The 16,035-nt window shown below is 61.8% G+C and overlaps 1 protein-coding gene across 6 annotated transcripts in view; it reads right to left on the bottom strand.

Annotated features, from left to right (window-relative positions):
* The window catches only part of GSE1 (Gse1 coiled-coil protein), a 417,101-nt gene that overhangs the window by 33,616 nt on the left and 367,450 nt on the right, over positions 1 to 16,035 (bottom strand). For 2 of the 6 annotated variants that reach the window (XM_027119075.1, XM_027119077.1), the window contains exon 2: positions 3,074 to 3,292. The exons of the other annotated variants lie outside the window; for them this stretch is intronic. In XM_027119075.1, coding sequence (XP_026974876.1) covers positions 3,074 to 3,292 — 219 coding nt within the window. The remainder of the gene's footprint in view (positions 1 to 3,073; positions 3,293 to 16,035) is intronic. 6 annotated transcript variants of the gene reach the window in all.

Consider the following 16,035-nt stretch of genomic DNA (forward strand, 5'->3'; position numbering starts at 1 on the left):
CAGCGGGTCCTGGCTGCCAGGGCCGGGGGCGGCGTGGGGACAGGGTTGCTTTTAGAGGTGACAAAACATGCTAGAATTAAGAGTGATAGTCGCAGAACTCTGAACGCACAAAAACCCACTGAACTGTGTCCTTTAAAAGATGAATTTTCCGGGACGCGAATTACACCTTAAGAAGTTATTAACCAGCAAAAAAAATCAACCCCCACCCCCGCCATCACCAAGCCCAGCAAACGCCCCCCTTGGGCTCTCTGGTCCCCTGTGGAGAGGCAGGCAGGGGAGCTGGGGGGCTGCTGGCTCTCCCCCCTGTGCCCCTACAGCCCCCAGGCTTCCAGAAGCTGACAGCCCACATCTCCACCCTGTCCCCCGCTCTGTGGGGAGCACAGAGCCCCCCCCCAGGGCTCCCTGCACCACTGTGGTGGGTGTTGGGGGGTGGGAAGGGGGTCCCCCCCCGCAGCCAGGACCATGCACTCAGTCTTGCCGTCCTAAGTCCGGCTCTCCATATCCACTTGGAAAGGCTGAAGCAGCAGCAGTTGAGGAGCACAGGGCGTGTCCTCACCAGCTGTGTGACCTCACGCCCATGACCTGACCTCTCTGAGCCTCAGCTTCCCCACCTGTACAATGGGCCGACGACTCTGGGCTGCCAGCCAATTCTACAGACGGGAGACAGCCCATCAGAGCTGGGGCAACTCCGTGAGAAAAATGGGGACCAGGCATGGGATGTGGCCCAGAGGATGCTCCAGAGAGTAACTGAGCTCATTTCTTCAAACCAGAGCCCCACTGGGGTGCACCAGACGGTGCACTGCCAATGAACCTCATCACTGCTGCTTTAAACTCCAGACTTTGCCTGGGGCCCCCAGAATCAGAAATGAGGTCACAAGTCCCCAGGACACACACAGAGTAACTCGAGCATCAGGGCAGCCCAGGGTCCAAATACTGAGCACCCCCCCACCCAAACCTCGGCTTTCTCATCAGAACGATGGGAATAGCCTCGGGTCAACCAGCGGCGGACAGCACAAGCTCAGGCCGGCGTGGCTCGCCCCTCTCCTCTCTCTCCTGATCCTGTCACAAAGCTCCCGGGCGTCACGTAGAACACCCAGATCGCAGCCCCCGGGGAGCAGGGTCCGCTCCACAACGGCACATGCTGCTCCCGGCCGGCGAGGCCCGGCCATCTCCGGCACGCGGGCTGTCCACCGGCCCATTATTTGAGCCGGACGCTGGGGCCAGCCTGGGGCAGCAGAGAGGAGACGGAGGCCACCAAGGCAGGCTGTCGCGTGATTCACGCCCGCAGACCTCTCCACCACCCACTCGGCAAGGAGGGAAACGCGCCCTTTCACTGCCACATCCTCTACAGACGGGGGGCGTCGCCCCAGGATGAGCCCAGCTGCCCGGGAGCGGACACAGCTGTTGGCTGAAGCCCTGACGCTCGGGGGTGGCTCAGCCAGACGGCCCCAGTGCCTCCCACGTGCTGACAGTTGTCTTTGAAAGCTGCGACAGCCCTGTTTCTCCGCCTCCTGGAATGCCGGGAAGACGCCAAAGCAGGGACCAAGTTCTGCCCTGGGGGCTTCGCGTCGACTCTGAAGAGACCCCCAAGTCTCGGCCCCAGCTCAGGGTGCCACTGTGCACGCTGCTCCCGGGGTGCTCGCAGCCAGCCCAGGACGTCTGTTCTGGGGGCCTCGCCGGCACGCAGCTCACCGTATCTCTGCTCTCCGGCCGCGTGGCCAAGGAGTCCCGTGGTGGGCAAGGAGGGGCATGCGTGCAGGGACTGGGAAGGTCTGTCTGGGTGGACAGAACAGCCCAGGGCAGGCGGACACCAGCAGTGAGGGCGATCCCTAGCAACGCAGAAACCGGGCCCCGAAGGCCTTCGCTCCCGGGCCACATCCACGCTGCCCGTCAACTCCTGTCTACCCCCCTCACATTCCTCCTCCGTCCAACAACCACGTGATCAGCAAGGGTGTGGAGACAAGTCAGATTCAGAAATCAGCAGACCCCCAGCCACCCCGGTCAGGGCAAATGTCCGCTCTGCTGAGCTAGAGACCCCAGAGTCCACAAAGACAGACAGAGTTCCCGCACACGTGTTCTTTGGGTGCCCCAGAGGGCCTGGAAGCCAGGACGCCAAGCCCTGGACATTTGGGGCAAGGCAGATGGCCGGCAGAGGCACCCAGGGTCTCTGCTTCCTCCGCCCGGGAGGCCGACCCCCTGCCTCCAAGCAGTGAGTCCAGAGGGTGCCTGAGAGGCCTGCACCAGAACCCGCAACGGCCCAGGCCTCCCAGCAGCTCTGGCTGCAAACTGCCCGCCAGCCCCACTCCTCCAGCCAGCAGCCCTTGGACTAACAGCCCTAGAAGCGCCCGGAGCCAGAGCTGTAGCGAGCCTCGTCGTACAAACAGGAAGGCGGAAGCTCAGAGAGGGTCAGCACTTGCCCAAAGTCACAGAGCACGTCACTGCCCACCAGGAGCTGGGGCTCCGGACCTCTGGGGGACACCTGTCCATGCCACCCCAAGACCCCTGCCTTGGACGGATTAAGCTGCGCCCCCACTTTGGGGCACTCGGGATAAAGAGGGTTTCCAGAGACCCTGCTCCCTGCCACGTCTGGAGGGGGTATTAAGGCCTGGTGCTCCCGGTCTCCCGGGAAACATGCCACCTGGGAAGAGGCCCCCGGGGCAGGCTGGGGGCTCCTGAGGGACGTATCGGGGTGCAGCACATCCACCCTCTGAAGCCACAGCTGCCGGACGCCCCCTCGGTGGTCCTACAGCCAAAGGAGGACAGAGCAGCAGGGAGCGCGGGAAGCAGGAGCAAGCAGAGCTGCTGGGGCCGCTGGGCTCACCGGACGGGCGGGGGTCAGGCAGCGCGGTCCCCGCCAGAACGAGGCAGCACGAGAAAAGCCAGCACGTGTAGACGCGGGCGTGCAAGCACGTGGGCGGGAGCGGCCCCGCCCCCAGAGCCCGTGCACGTGCGGGGCGGCGGCTCGTGGGACCGGCTGTGCCCCCCGAGCGCAGGAGCCGCGAGGCCTGGGCAGGAAGGAAGGGGCCGCTCTCTCCCCCGCTTCGTGGAGCCGCCCGGCGGGCGCGCCTCTTACCTCTGGGCTCCTCCGCCTGTTTGGCGAGCTTGCGCAGCGCGGCAGCAAAGCTGGAGGACGGCGCGGCCTGGGCCGACAGCGCGCTGCTGGTGGCGGGGCTGCCACTGGGCACCAGGGCGCCATTGAGCGGCGAGGGGGTGAGGGGGTTGACGGTGGCGGTGGTCCTGGTCGCGGTGGAAAGCATCCCTAGTGAAGGGGACTTGGGCTCATGGCTCATGCCTGAAACAGGAAAAGAAGAACCAGAAGTCACCCAGAGAGCAGGAGGGCCCGGCACCGGAGCGGGGTCTGCGCGGCCTGGGGGGCCGGTGCCAGTGGGCGGCATGCGGGGAGCGGGAGCTGAGCCGGCGGCCCCGGCAGCACAGGAGAAACGGAGCAGAGCCAGCGCTGCGCAGAGAACGGGGGCGTGACCCCGGCGTCCGCGGGCAGCCCCACCCTCTCGGCTCCGTAAGCGAAGAGCCGCTGTGCCCAGGACCCCTGTGAGTCCAGATGCCCAACGGCTCATCCCGGCCCGAGCCGACAGCCTCTCCGGAAGATCTGAGAGCATCCCGACAGGCGTGGGGGACGGAGACCAAGGCGCGGGGCCAGTGTCCTCGCAAGAAAGAGAACGCCAGAGGCAAGGGAAACGGCTGAGCCACTGACGATCACGAAGACGAACACGCTTCTGCCAGGCCTTCAGCACATCGCTCTGGAGAGAGCACATCCTTTTCCTTCCAGAAAAGCAAACAGGCTCGTACGGGCAGGCAGCACAGACCCGGGATCGTCCCAGGCGGGTTGGCCGGAGCCCTCCTGCGCCGCAACCGTCCCCCCTTGAATCCCAAAGCCACAGGCACCCAGCGGGTCTGCACTGAGAAGGTGCCTCACAGGAGAGAAACAGGCAGAGAACACAGCCATCCGCAGACCCTGCTGCCGTCTCGCCCGGTGCAAACCCCGCCTAGACGCTAGAAGACCCGCGACCGCAGGTCTAAACCGCTGTCCAGGGGAAGCCCCCTTCCCACGGGGGTCCAGGTTCAGGTGCCACGCGGGCCAAGGAGCCGCCACCCGCCAGGAGTGACATCAGAGGCCTTCCCGTGAGCCCCCGGCCCTTCAACCTTCACCCGGCCCCACGCGCCCCACTGACATCGGCCGGGCTCCCTCGCGGGCGGGCGTGAACAGTGCCGTAAGTCTTCGGTTAACTCCTCCTGCCCTCTCAGGGGCACCTGTCGCATCCCCGCTCCCTCACCGTGGGTACACTCGAGAGGCGTAGATCAAGGTGCACAGCCTCGCGGGTGGCACGGGCAACGGGCTGGGTGCAGGGAGAGGTAAACGCACTGGCGAAGCCCCAGACGGAGACCTAGGAGGGACGGCTCCAGGGAACACCCGGGGTCACCTCGGGAGGGGACCTGGGGAGTCGTGGGAGGGGCGAGAGCGCACAAGCAGAGTGTCCCAGAAGATGACAGGGCAGGAAATGTGCTGCCCCCAGGCCACGGTCCCCACCCCAAGGGGCTCTCCGCAACCCGCAGAGCCCACGCCACCTCTGCAGCACTCTGCATACGGTCCAACTCGAGTCTAACTGCAACCTGCTTCCATGCCTGTCCCCGTGGGTAGCCAGGTGAACACTGGGGACCCCACCGGTGGCCAGGCAGGGGTGGGCCCCTGAGACCTGCCCTGCCCCCAGAACTAGCCAGGAGAGGCCGCGGGCGCCGACACATGCCCTGAACCCAGGGTCCCGGAGAGCCGGGCCGCGGCCACCATCGCCCTCTCGCCGGGCGGGCGGCAAAAGAGATCTTGGGGGCTCGGCCGCATAAACGGCCACGGCAGGGATGGGGTGAGGGGCGCATAAAAGGCAGTACTGAGGCAGGCGCAAGTTCGAGGGAACACCGTTCTCTCGGGAGAGGGCTCGCACCTCGGAAATAAAGGACCTGCACAAGCGCCCCTGTGCCCAGGCTGGCCTCCCAGCTGCCGGCGAGTCACGTGGGCGGCGACAGGCCCCCTGAGCGGCCGGGGCGGCACCAACCCGAGGCTGACACCGCGTGGCCTCCTCTTTCTGGAAGAACAGGGGAGAGGGCGGGAACCACATGCCCACAGGCACCGCAAGCCCACCAGAGAAACCCGAGAACCCAGCGGGGCGCAGGGTCCCTGCCCCAGCAGGCGGGTCACTAGAAAACACAGGTTCCTAACAAGAGTCCTTTCTCGGCCAAGCCAGCACCCAGCCAGCCACTGGAGGGCCGTGGAGCCCGATGGACGCCATGTCCCGGAAGCTCGGCCCAGGCCCCCCTCGGCCCCTCTCCTCCTCCACGGACGGTGTGAACAGGGAGGGCAGGAGGTGCTGCCGGCCACGGGGCCTGGAGGTCAGGCTCAGCATGGGCCAGGCTGCCACACGCTGGGGCCTGAATCCCGGCTCTGCCACCTGCAGCTGTGTGATGTTGGGCAAGTTACTTGGCCTCTCTGGGCCTCCTCAGTCTCCTCACCTATAAATGGGGGATAAAGACAAAGTCTGCCTCACGACGTTAATTCCGTGAGGGCTCAAGGAGGTAAATTCCGTGAGAAGCTCCAGGGCACGGCTGGCGCATCCCAGGAGTCGCTGTTACTATCACGCAGCTGGTCAGCGGACGGGGGCAGAAACCCAGGTCTCGGGCGGGCGAGGGGCTTGGCTAGGCTCACATGGGTCAGGCTGGGCAAAATGGGACCCGACCTGCCGAATCTGTGCCTCCTACCCCCACGCCCATCCCTTCCGTGTCCGGGCCGGGAGTCACACAGCCCAGCTCTCCACATCCGTGAGTGGCACTGGCTGGTCAACGCGAACACACAGGACACCCCAGGACAGAGGGGGACTGGAGCTCTTGTCCTGCCGCCTGCGGGGACACCGAGGACGTGACCCCACGCAGGACCTGCTCTGGGTGGTCCAGATGTCTTCTGGGTCCTGCTCGGAACCGAAGCACCCACACTCAGTGGACCGACCGATGGGTTTCTTTTCTTGGGGGGCGGGTGGTGGTACACAAGGGCGCACCACCCTGTGGGGACCCCGTCTGGGCATGGCTCGCACAGGTCCTGGAGGTCCTGACCAACACCTAGAGGAAGGCATCGCCACGAGGTGCTGCCCGGAGACAAGGTATGTGACAGGGGACCCCGGGGCTCCATACCCCAGGGAAATGAAGACCCCCCCCGGGACATCAGGTCACACAGACGGTCGGGTCACCTCTCAAGACAGCCTCGTGATGGGCCTGGGAGAGGCCGCAGCAGCAGTGGACACCCCCCCAAGCCCGCACTCACTCCCACCCTGGGCCTGCCCTCAGGGTCTCAGACAATCCTGAGAGGCCAGCAGAGCACCGGCGGGGACACCGAGGCCAGGAGCTGTTCGAAGATAGGTCACAGAGATGACGCAAGGTCACAGAGACGACCCAAGGCCACACAGACAATCCAAGGCCATTAACCACCTCCCTCCCCTTTCCCACATTCCTTAGAGAACTAGCCACCACCTTTAAATCCTTTCACCTCTAAGGGAAAGGTGTCACTGTGCCCATTTTACAGAAGGGAGACTCCAGGCTTGGGCCCAAGGGCCGACAGCTGGTCAACATCAGGGCTGGGATTACCTGAACACAGCACCTGTGTCCCACATACATACGGCTGGTCAGGGCCCAGATCCAGACCCATCCTGGGGCCGCAGCAGGAGGGCCTGGCTCTGCTCCGCCCCACAGCCCACACCGCATGCTGCCTCCAGACAGAGGGAGGGGGGCCGGCAAAGTGAGGCAGGCGAAGCGGTCCTCACCTCCCAGTGACCGGTCCCCGTGGCCCAGGGAGCAGATGTGGAGGTCTCTGCCCAGTGGCCCTGTGACAGGCTGGCCAGCTGGTGACCCAGCGGACATGCTGTGACCGCCAGCTGCCAGCGCTGGGCAGGATGGTACACGGGTGCTCGAGTAAGTGGGGAGCAGCCATGGGGCAAATCCCGGGGCAGACCCCAAAGTGTCACGGGCCCCTTAAAGCCACGGGTGGGGGTCTTCAGGTGACAGCAGGAGGAACAATTTTCTCGTTTTTAGCCTTTTTACTTCTCTCTGTTCTAGTTTTTCTGTAGTGAAGCAGGTTTTTAAAAGTGGGGGGCCCACGAACAGACTTGTCTGCATGAGCTTGGAATAACCAACAGGGGGCTGGGGTCTTCCCCAGACCGGGGCCTCCTGCGGGGCAGATGCGGGAGCTGAGGGAACTGGGGTGCCCCTCCTGGAACCCAAACCCTCACCGACAACCCCCGCCTTTCCCTGGTGACCAGGGTTCTGGGGGGCAGACCCACCCTCCGCCCCCTCCTGGACCAGCCGCCACCTGAACGTCACTGTCACACTCCTACTGGCATCCAGCGGTGCCCCACCCCCCGAGCCTGCTCTCCCCCCTCCTTAGAGCCCGGCACGTGCTGCACAGGCCCCATGTACAGCGCCCCCAGGCTCCTGGGGCTCCCCCAGAGCTGGCGTCCCTGTCGTGGTGTCAGTCGTGGTCTCTGGAGCAGCTTCGGGCCAGGAACGCTGCTCTGCTGATGTCAGGTCACTCAAAATAGAATTCCAAACGAGCAGCCTCGTTAGGGGAGTCTAAAATTAGCATCCCTCCTCAGCATGTGTGCATTGGAAGGGAGGGGAGGCGAGGCAGGGGCCCGAGGGACCACCGGCAGCTGGGGTGACGGCCCCCTTGCACCTAGGACGGGGAAGGACAAAGGTCAAATTCGGGGGACCCAGAGACCCTGTAAAGGGTCACCTTGGACCTGCTGGGGATCGACACGGCCTCCGGGAGCACACCCCCCGCCGTGTGCCTCGCACCCCGAGTCACAGGCTCACGGTCACTTCAGGGCTGCTCTGCCCCCAGCCCTGCACAGGCAGGTGGGTCCCACACCCCGCCACAGGTGCCACCGCGACCGTGGAAGCCCCAGCGGTGCGTGGAGAGGAGAGGAGAGGAGAGGGAGCCCCGGGCAGCCCTGCACCCTCGAGAAGCCCCGCAGAGCAGGGGTGGTGCCTATTTTCCCCCATGCCGTCATCAGAGAGGTATTTATTAACTTCTGCGCTCCTGGCCATCGACTGAGTTCTTGTCTACATTATCAGCTCATGTAAATTCATTATCCTAACAGCTGGGAATAGGCACCACAGCACGAAGGCCAATGATGGATGAGGGCCGGGGGCCGGGGCGGCCCTGGGGGCAGGGCCAGAGCTTCCTCTCCAGCTGTACCAGCCCCTGACACACGGGGAGCTCAGGTGGCCTCCTGGCCGCCTCATTTGCATCACACGCTGCTGTCCACCTCCCGCCCCCTCGACCCCCCAGGAGAAAGAGCCGCCACGGCCAGACACCCAGAGCTGAGAGCCCCTCCCTGTGCCCGAAGCTGAGAGCAGGAGGGAAGGCCACCAGGCCGACAGCGCGCACCGCATCTGCCAGTCCCCTCCTCCCCCGCGTGGTGTCGGTCTTTAGAAGCAAGGACTGCCCGGCCCAGGACTGCCATCACCCTTCCCGCTCCTTCTACCGAAGTGTGGTGTCCTTAACCAATACCCTTTCCTCTTCCCTGTCCAGGTTTCTAACATGACCAGAAGCAGTACAAAGCTTAAACCAAAAAAAAGAAAAGAGCAAAGACGACAAATCCGAGTGCAGAGGGGCGAGCTGGGCTGACGGCTTGGCAGACGTGTTCCGGAACCACCTTGTCCCGGTGCTTCCGAACAGACCCCGATGGACTCTGAACGTTCCCAACAGCTGGACTTAAGGGGCGGGGGGGGGGGAGGGAGGCCCCTACACTCCATTAAACATGGTCGCGGCGCGCCTCCCCGCCCTGCGTGAGGGCGGAGGGTGTTACTAATCAGCGCGCCCCAGCCTCCCACCGATCCCGGCCTCCCACCGATCCCGTAATTACCGCTGCCTTCGCGCCGCTGTTCCGAGGCTCCAGACCTCAGGCCTGCTCCCTCCACGCTCTGTAATTACAAGCTAATAGCCGAGATGCACTTTCTGCTGGCTCCCAGTTCAAGCACCAACCCGCCCCACTTCCCCTGACAGCCACCCCCACCCCGGGTAATTACACCCCACGGGGCCGGGCCCAGCAGGGCCTCAGTTTCAGGCCCGCGTGCGCAATCTGGACTTGGATTCTCTAATCACCCGCCTTGGTAATTTTTCATTACCGCAGAGAAATGTTTGTGAACAAATGCAAGTGTCCCCCAGCTCGGGGCCTCCATGCCACTGCCCTGCCCCCCAAAAGGGGCGATACTTCTGCAGTGCTAACAAGGCTGGGGTCACCTGAGCAGAGACCACAGCAGGCGGCGGCGGGGGGCACCACGTGATCCCGGGAGCCCGAGCGGCTTCATAATAAATTCATTATTACGTTTGCCTTTGGCGTGTCCCGAGCTCGCTCGCACGAAGCAATTTTTCGCGGGGATGGGGGCAGGGGCGGCGCCTGGGAGAGTCAGGAAGGCCTCTGGCTCCCGGACGCACACGGGCGGCCTGCTTCAGGCCTTAATGTTCTCTTCCAGTGACGGCCACCCTCTCAGGTTGTAGGTTTCCAAGGGGACTGAGGCCTTTTCTTGCCCGGGGTCCCAGAACTGGACGTACTCCCCAAGGCTAAGGCCCCAGTAACCGGGGGACCGAGCCAAAGCCATTTCGTTTTGGTTTGGGGACGGCCGTAGCAGATGGCCTGGATCCTGCCCCGGAACCAGAGGGAAGGACTGAGGGGGGGATCGGGGGGAGGCCAGCCTGTGTGTCCAGAGACGACCCTGGCCGGGGAGTAAAATGAGTTAACGAGGCAGCTCATTTTACGACAGGGCTGCCATCCCCCGCCCCGTGCAGCCCTGTTGGTCAGCAGTGTTTATGAAGTGACTACAGAACGGGGAAGGCGGGCGCTTACGAGCTGCAGAAAGTGCCTGGCAGGACCCCAGTCAATGGGAACGGGAGCCCACCCCTCCCAGAGCCAGCACCGCGGCGTGAGCTGCTCGCAAAGCTACCTTCTGGGGTCCCCAGGCAGCCACGGCAGACGGGTTCAGCAACGCCCCGCAGCTGCAGCCGATGGGGGGGTTGGTGCAGGGTGGGAGCTGGGGAACATTTGCGGGTCCCCCCTTGCCTGCGCACTGCCACGTTAGCGACACCGCTTGGGGGGTGGCTCTCCGGAGGCTGAATCCAGGTCCGGGGGTGAAGAGCGTTCAAGACAGACGCCCACACATGGGAGTCCCTCGGGGCACGGGTGCCAGGTAACACCGGGAGGTGTAGGTGGGGCTGGGGCCACTCGAGCTGGTTCACGGGGCAGCGGCTCCTGGGTGGAGAGGAGAGCGAGCGGTTCTCTGCTGCCTGCGGACAGCGACGGGCACGGGGTTGGCGCCCGGAGCAGCCCGCTGACAGAGGCCTCCAAGGACAGCCTAGGAGTTGAGGTTCAAGGCCTCAGACGCTCGGGAGTCCCGGAGGTTCCGGTGGATGCAAAGGACGGAAGTCAGGCAGCAGATGACAGCACCGTTCGACGGCGATTATTCTAAGTGGCCGCCGCGTCTGGAGCAGCCCGGGACGGGCAGATGAAGGGCGGCGGCAGCCAGGGGGTGGCGGGCGGCCTGGGGTTGCGGGGCAGGCAGAAAGCTGGCAGCCCCGGGGAGGCGCACAATTAACACAAAAAAGGCTGAGAGACCGGGTCAAGGGTGGCACCCAGGACCCCCGGAGGTGGTCCTTAACAACGGCGTCAGCAGTAAGAAGGCCTGGCTTCGACCAGAGCGTCCCAATCACCCTTCACAGTAACTCCAGGAACAGACCCCAGGCAAACAGGTCACCCGAGGAGCCTCCTACATGGCCCGTCCCTACCCCCACTCTACAGATGGGTAAACTGAGGCTGCAGAGTCATCCCCTTGTCTGGGGCTGCGTGCTGAGATGCTGGGGTGGGGATCCAGTTTTCCTTGCGGCTGTGCCACCAATTTCCCTTTAAACGAGAAGACACTGGAAAGGACCCCCCACCTCCTAGGGGTCCCGTCCCGTCCTGCAGGCCGCTGTGAGCGCCCACCCACATGCTGCATCATTTTACAGGTGGCAGCAGGGAGGATCAGAGGTGGCCCACAGGGAGTAAGAACAGATCTCACCTTGGGGCCACTGCACCCCCTGAATCCCACATTCCGGCAGCTCTGGGCTGGAGGGCACCCAGGCAACAACCCCAGGAGCGACTCCTTTGTGTGCCCAAGGCCCCTGAGCTAACCAGGCCGCCTCCTTACAAAGGAGCCCTTTGAGTGGAGCCCGGAGGCACGGGGTGCAGGACGCAGGTGGGGGTCAGAGGTCCCAGAGGACAGGAACCCAACCTAGCCAGGAGGCGGCGGCCAAACGCCTCCAAGTTTCCATGGAGCGGCAGGCCAGGGCCGGCAGGTGGGAAAACAGGCCAGGAGGGCAGGGGTCAAGGCCAGGTCCTTCTCCCAAAGGGAAGAAACCTGACTGGGAGACCAAACTCTGAGGAGCACTGAGAAGAGGAAGCAGAGGCCGCTGCTGAACGGGGCCTGCCCAGCCCAGGGCCCAGGAAGCCAGGTGTTTAGGCAGCTCCTGCCCTGCCCCTCAGGTGAGGAGAGAGGATCAGAGAACAGAAGAGCATTTGTCCCTTCAAACAAATTATTATTTTTAATTTCGGGGGTCTGCGTTGGGTTTTTGTTGCTGCACATGGGCTTTTCTCTAGTTGCGGCAAGCGGGGGCTACTCTTCGTTGCGGTGCGTGGGCTTCTCATTGCAGTGGCTTCTCTTGTTGCAGAGCACGGGCTCTAGGCGCGCGGGCTTCAGTAGTTGTGGCGCATGGGCTTAGTTGCTCCGTGACATGTGGGATCTTCCTGGACCAGGGATCAAACCCGTGTCCCCTGCACTGGCAAGGCGGATTCTTAACCACTGCGCCACCAGGGAAGTCCTGTCCCTTCAATACTGAGTGGGTGTTGACAAAGCTGTCTGTGCAGGACGGGCATCTCCACCTGCACCCCCAGGCCCAAAGGGCACTTAGTAGGTCCTCAGCCTGCAGAATAGGTATGTCAGTCCCACCTTCACAGTGCACAGCCCACCAGATTCAACGTGGAGAAGGCAACTTCAGAGTCTCACATGGCAGGACCGCCAGGAGTTAAGTCAAGGAATTGCATCCTCGGTTGGAAACCAGCCAGAAGATGGGGATCTGGGCCTGGCTCCCCCGCACCTGCTGGTGGGGTCCTGTCGGGTCCTCATGTAGTCTGAGCCTCAGTTTCTCCATCCGTACCTCGGGGTTGGGGTGGGGGGGACTAGACAGCAGGTGGCAGAGGCTGAGGGCTGCCTTTCATCCATCAACCTGTTTATTTGGCCTGAAGTCAAGACATGTTTAAATGTGAATCAATGGGGACTTCCCGGGTGGTCCAGTGGGTAACACTCTGCACTCCCAATGCAGGGGGCCCGGGTTCGATCCCTAGTGGGGGAACATGCAGGCCGCAACTAAGAGTCCGCATGCCGCAACAAAGATCCCGTGTGCTGCAACTAAGACCCGGTGCAGGCAAGATAATAAAATATTAAACATTAATAATAATAAATAAAATATTAAATATTAATAAATAAAAATAAAATATTTTAACAAAATGTTAAAATAAAAATTAAAAAAAGAAATGTCAATCAATGGATATCTTAAAACTGGTTTCAAGTCAAAATGAAGATTTCCCTTTTCCCTTGAAAAAGGAGGCGCCACCGACCATATCCCGAGCGTGGCGACCATCCCTTCGTCTGTCCCTAGGTCGCCAACTCGCCAGAGTCCCCGCCACTCCCTACTGTTTAGGAACTACGTGGGTCTGGGTGATGAACAGGGTCCACAGGAGATTAATAAACGTGCGCGCGACCGGGACGCTCAGCACAGATGTTAGCAACACCTTTGAGCAGATTCAGCAGCAAGAGGTCAACTCCTCCACCCCCAGCTTCAGGGGTGATCCCGGCACCTGTCAACCGCAGGTGGGTCCCACGTGAATCAGAGCCAGGACTTGCCTCGAGTTATAAGATGTTTTTGTGGGGTTTTTTTGCTTTTGCAGAAGTTCCATTCTCACAATGGTTCAAAGTGACACACCAGACCCCCTGCCCAGAAAAACATTTCCACTGAATTCCGCACGTAGTTCGACCATGTTCACAGAAGCCCATCTGTAAACCCCACAGGGATGTGTGTGTGTAGAGGTGGCTGGCATCCACGAACCCAGATTATAGACGCCTATAGCGAAGAATTCTTTGCATATCAAACGCCGATACTAACACCCTCCCCCAATATATTCTACCAGGCCAAGGGAGTCCAGGGTGTCAAAGGTAAAATACTAAGTTCTTGTGGTGTTTCCTCACCTGGGCTCATCTGCCATCTGCAAAGCCCTAGGTACCATGCCCAGACATCAGAAAATGCCCCACTGGAAAAAAGCAACTACCCTGCAGCCAAAGTGGGCTTCAGAACAGGACGACCAGGTAAAATTTCGCAAAAGCAGTCACGAGCCACCAGCCACGAGCTCCCTACTTCCACCCCTGCCACACGCCAGGTCAAGCCAGCCACCTTCCTCTGGCCACAGCCATCGTCCACCAACTGCTGAGCAGTCAACTGCCTAAGCCTAAATAACCCTTCATTTTCTCCAAAGAAACAAACAAAACCCCCTCCACAGCCCCAACTGGGAACTTGTAAGGTTCCTGCACCCCCGGCAGGATGCTGAGGCCAGAACTGGCTCTCACGGGTACCAGGCTCCACCCCCCAGGACTCTTGGGTCACACGGCAAGGAGCAGTGGGATCTATGCCCGAGACCTGCCGGGGGCAACAAAAGCCGAGGCTGACCAAAGGGTTCTCCTCCCCTTGTGGGCAGGATGGATGACCCTGGAGGCCAAGGGCTGAGGAGCACAGAGGGGACCCCAGAATTGAGTAACTAAAGGTCTGGGTTGTACAGGCGGGCAGAAAAGCGAGTCCCTGCAACTCTCTCTGGAGGAAATCTGGCAACATCTTTAAAGATGTGTCAAGCCTTCACGCCCAGCCCTCTCCCCTCTGGAAATGTAGCCAACAGATCAGTCCTGAGGTGTGAACACACCCACGGGGGGCTCGCTGCACGGGGCACGGACACGGCTGGAAACTGCAGCATGAAACCACCTCTGGGAAGCAGAAGTCCCTGCAACACTGTCATCTGATGAAGAATTTTAGCTTCACCTGTCTTCAATTTCGATATCTAGTCTAACACATCCTCACGTGTTTAAGCTAACAGAGAAAGACCACATACCCTATGTAAAAAAGTTACAAAGAAGCATTCAAAGATAAACGGACACCAGGAATTCAGTAGGACGAATCCGCTCACGCCCCCTGGTTTTCCACTTCACACCTATTACCAGCGGTCTGACGGCACGTAGGCAAGAGCCCCCGCGGAGGCAGAGGAGGGTAGACAGACGAGCTCCCATGGGGCCCCAACTAACAGTCGAAGGGGGGTAATCCCTACCCCACAAGCCAGACCCTCAGGGGAAGACAAGCAGCAGACTGAGAACACAGCCCCACCTCACGTGCCACACGACGGCAGCCAGCCCTCCCGCCCCCCCAAACAGGCTCTGGCTCAGCTCAGGGGGAGAGGAGACTGAGGTGAGCACAAAGGAGGCCTCTGCCCGCCCCTGCTGACACGCCTGGCCCCCCTCAGCTTGACGCGTGGATTTCCTTCAGGACGGCATAACCTGACCAAAAAAAAAAAAAAAAAAGTCTGCCGATCGATTCCTTTTATTGCTGCCCGCGGTCACAGAGGCGCCATCAGAGCGCAGGAAGGGCGGGGCTGGGGAGGGGCCGCCATTTCACCTCCCTCCTCCCCACCCGGCGTGCAATCCCACCCACGGCCACCAAGGTGCGCGGGGGCAACAAGTTGCTGAGCAAGGGGTGAGTGTGCGAGCACGTGCTCAAGACCCTGGGGGGCGGGTGAGGCCCCAGAAGAACACGTCTGGCTGCTGCAGCCCCAACAGGGGAGGGTCCGCAGGGGCTGATTCAGCACCTTGAGCCTCTGGGTCTCGGTCGGAGAAGGGGTCTCCGCCCCTCCCCACACCAAACCCTGCCAAGGCCAGGGTCTAGGGGAACAGAGCCTTCTGGGTTTCACAAGTTAGAATCCCAGAGATCATAGAGCCACTGAATTGGGACTGATCTGTGCGCCTCTGACATACCCTTACACAAGAGCTCTCGGGCTTTATAAGAAAGCATTTAACCCCCGACAGCCCAAGGACACGGGTGCCGCTGCCTCTCCCACTTTACGGACGAGAAAACCGAGGCCCGGAAGGAAAGCATGCGAGGTCATACTGGTTGAGCCAGAGGTGGACGTTAACGCCCTGGCCAGGAACTGACCACCATATCAACAGACACGTGGGGGCTAACCCCAGGCCCCCAAGGCTTTCAGGCCCTCCCCTGCAATGACCCCTTGAGGGCAGGCTGTGGCATACGTTACGTCACCTAAACCCTTACCTCTGAAAAAACCTGTGCAGAGCCATCCTACAGATGGGAAACAGCTGGGGCTACTGATGGCGGCGGGAGGGCTGAGGTCCTCATTTGCCCGTGGGATGCCCCCCACCCGGGTCTGGCCACCCCAAAGCCACGGAAACGTGCAACTCCTCACACACGTCGAGTCCTCCAGCTGGAGGAACCGGTTCCAGAATTGGAAGGCTTGGCCAGAGCTTCAGACAGGCACAGAAACCACCCATCCAAACACAACTCTGCACCTGAAGGCCCCTTTAGGAGAGCTTGCAGCTCACCGGGGGCAGGTAAGGAGTACTACCTCCAGAAGTGGACCCCAGGTTAACACAAAGCCCAGAGCCATCCAGTGACCCAGCGACGGGGTCGTGGGCACTGTTTCTCACCGCCTCCCCGGCCGGGAGAGGGCTACCCAGTCCCATGTATTTCTGGAGCGAACAGGGCACACTCTGGCTTCCCACGTGGGACCCCAGTTCTCCTTAAGAAGCATGAGCCCACCTTCCTCCAAGGAGAGGAATTCCTTGCCCACTCTGCCCCCTGCCCCCGGCAGAAGGCCCTTCTAGCTCAGCTGGGGGTTTATA

The sequence above is a fragment of the Aethalodelphis obliquidens genome, unplaced genomic scaffold (genome assembly GCF_003676395.1).
Source record: "Aethalodelphis obliquidens isolate GAN/ISIS:26980383/991018 unplaced genomic scaffold, ASM367639v1 scaffold20, whole genome shotgun sequence".
NCBI lineage: Eukaryota > Metazoa > Chordata > Mammalia > Artiodactyla > Delphinidae > Aethalodelphis > Aethalodelphis obliquidens.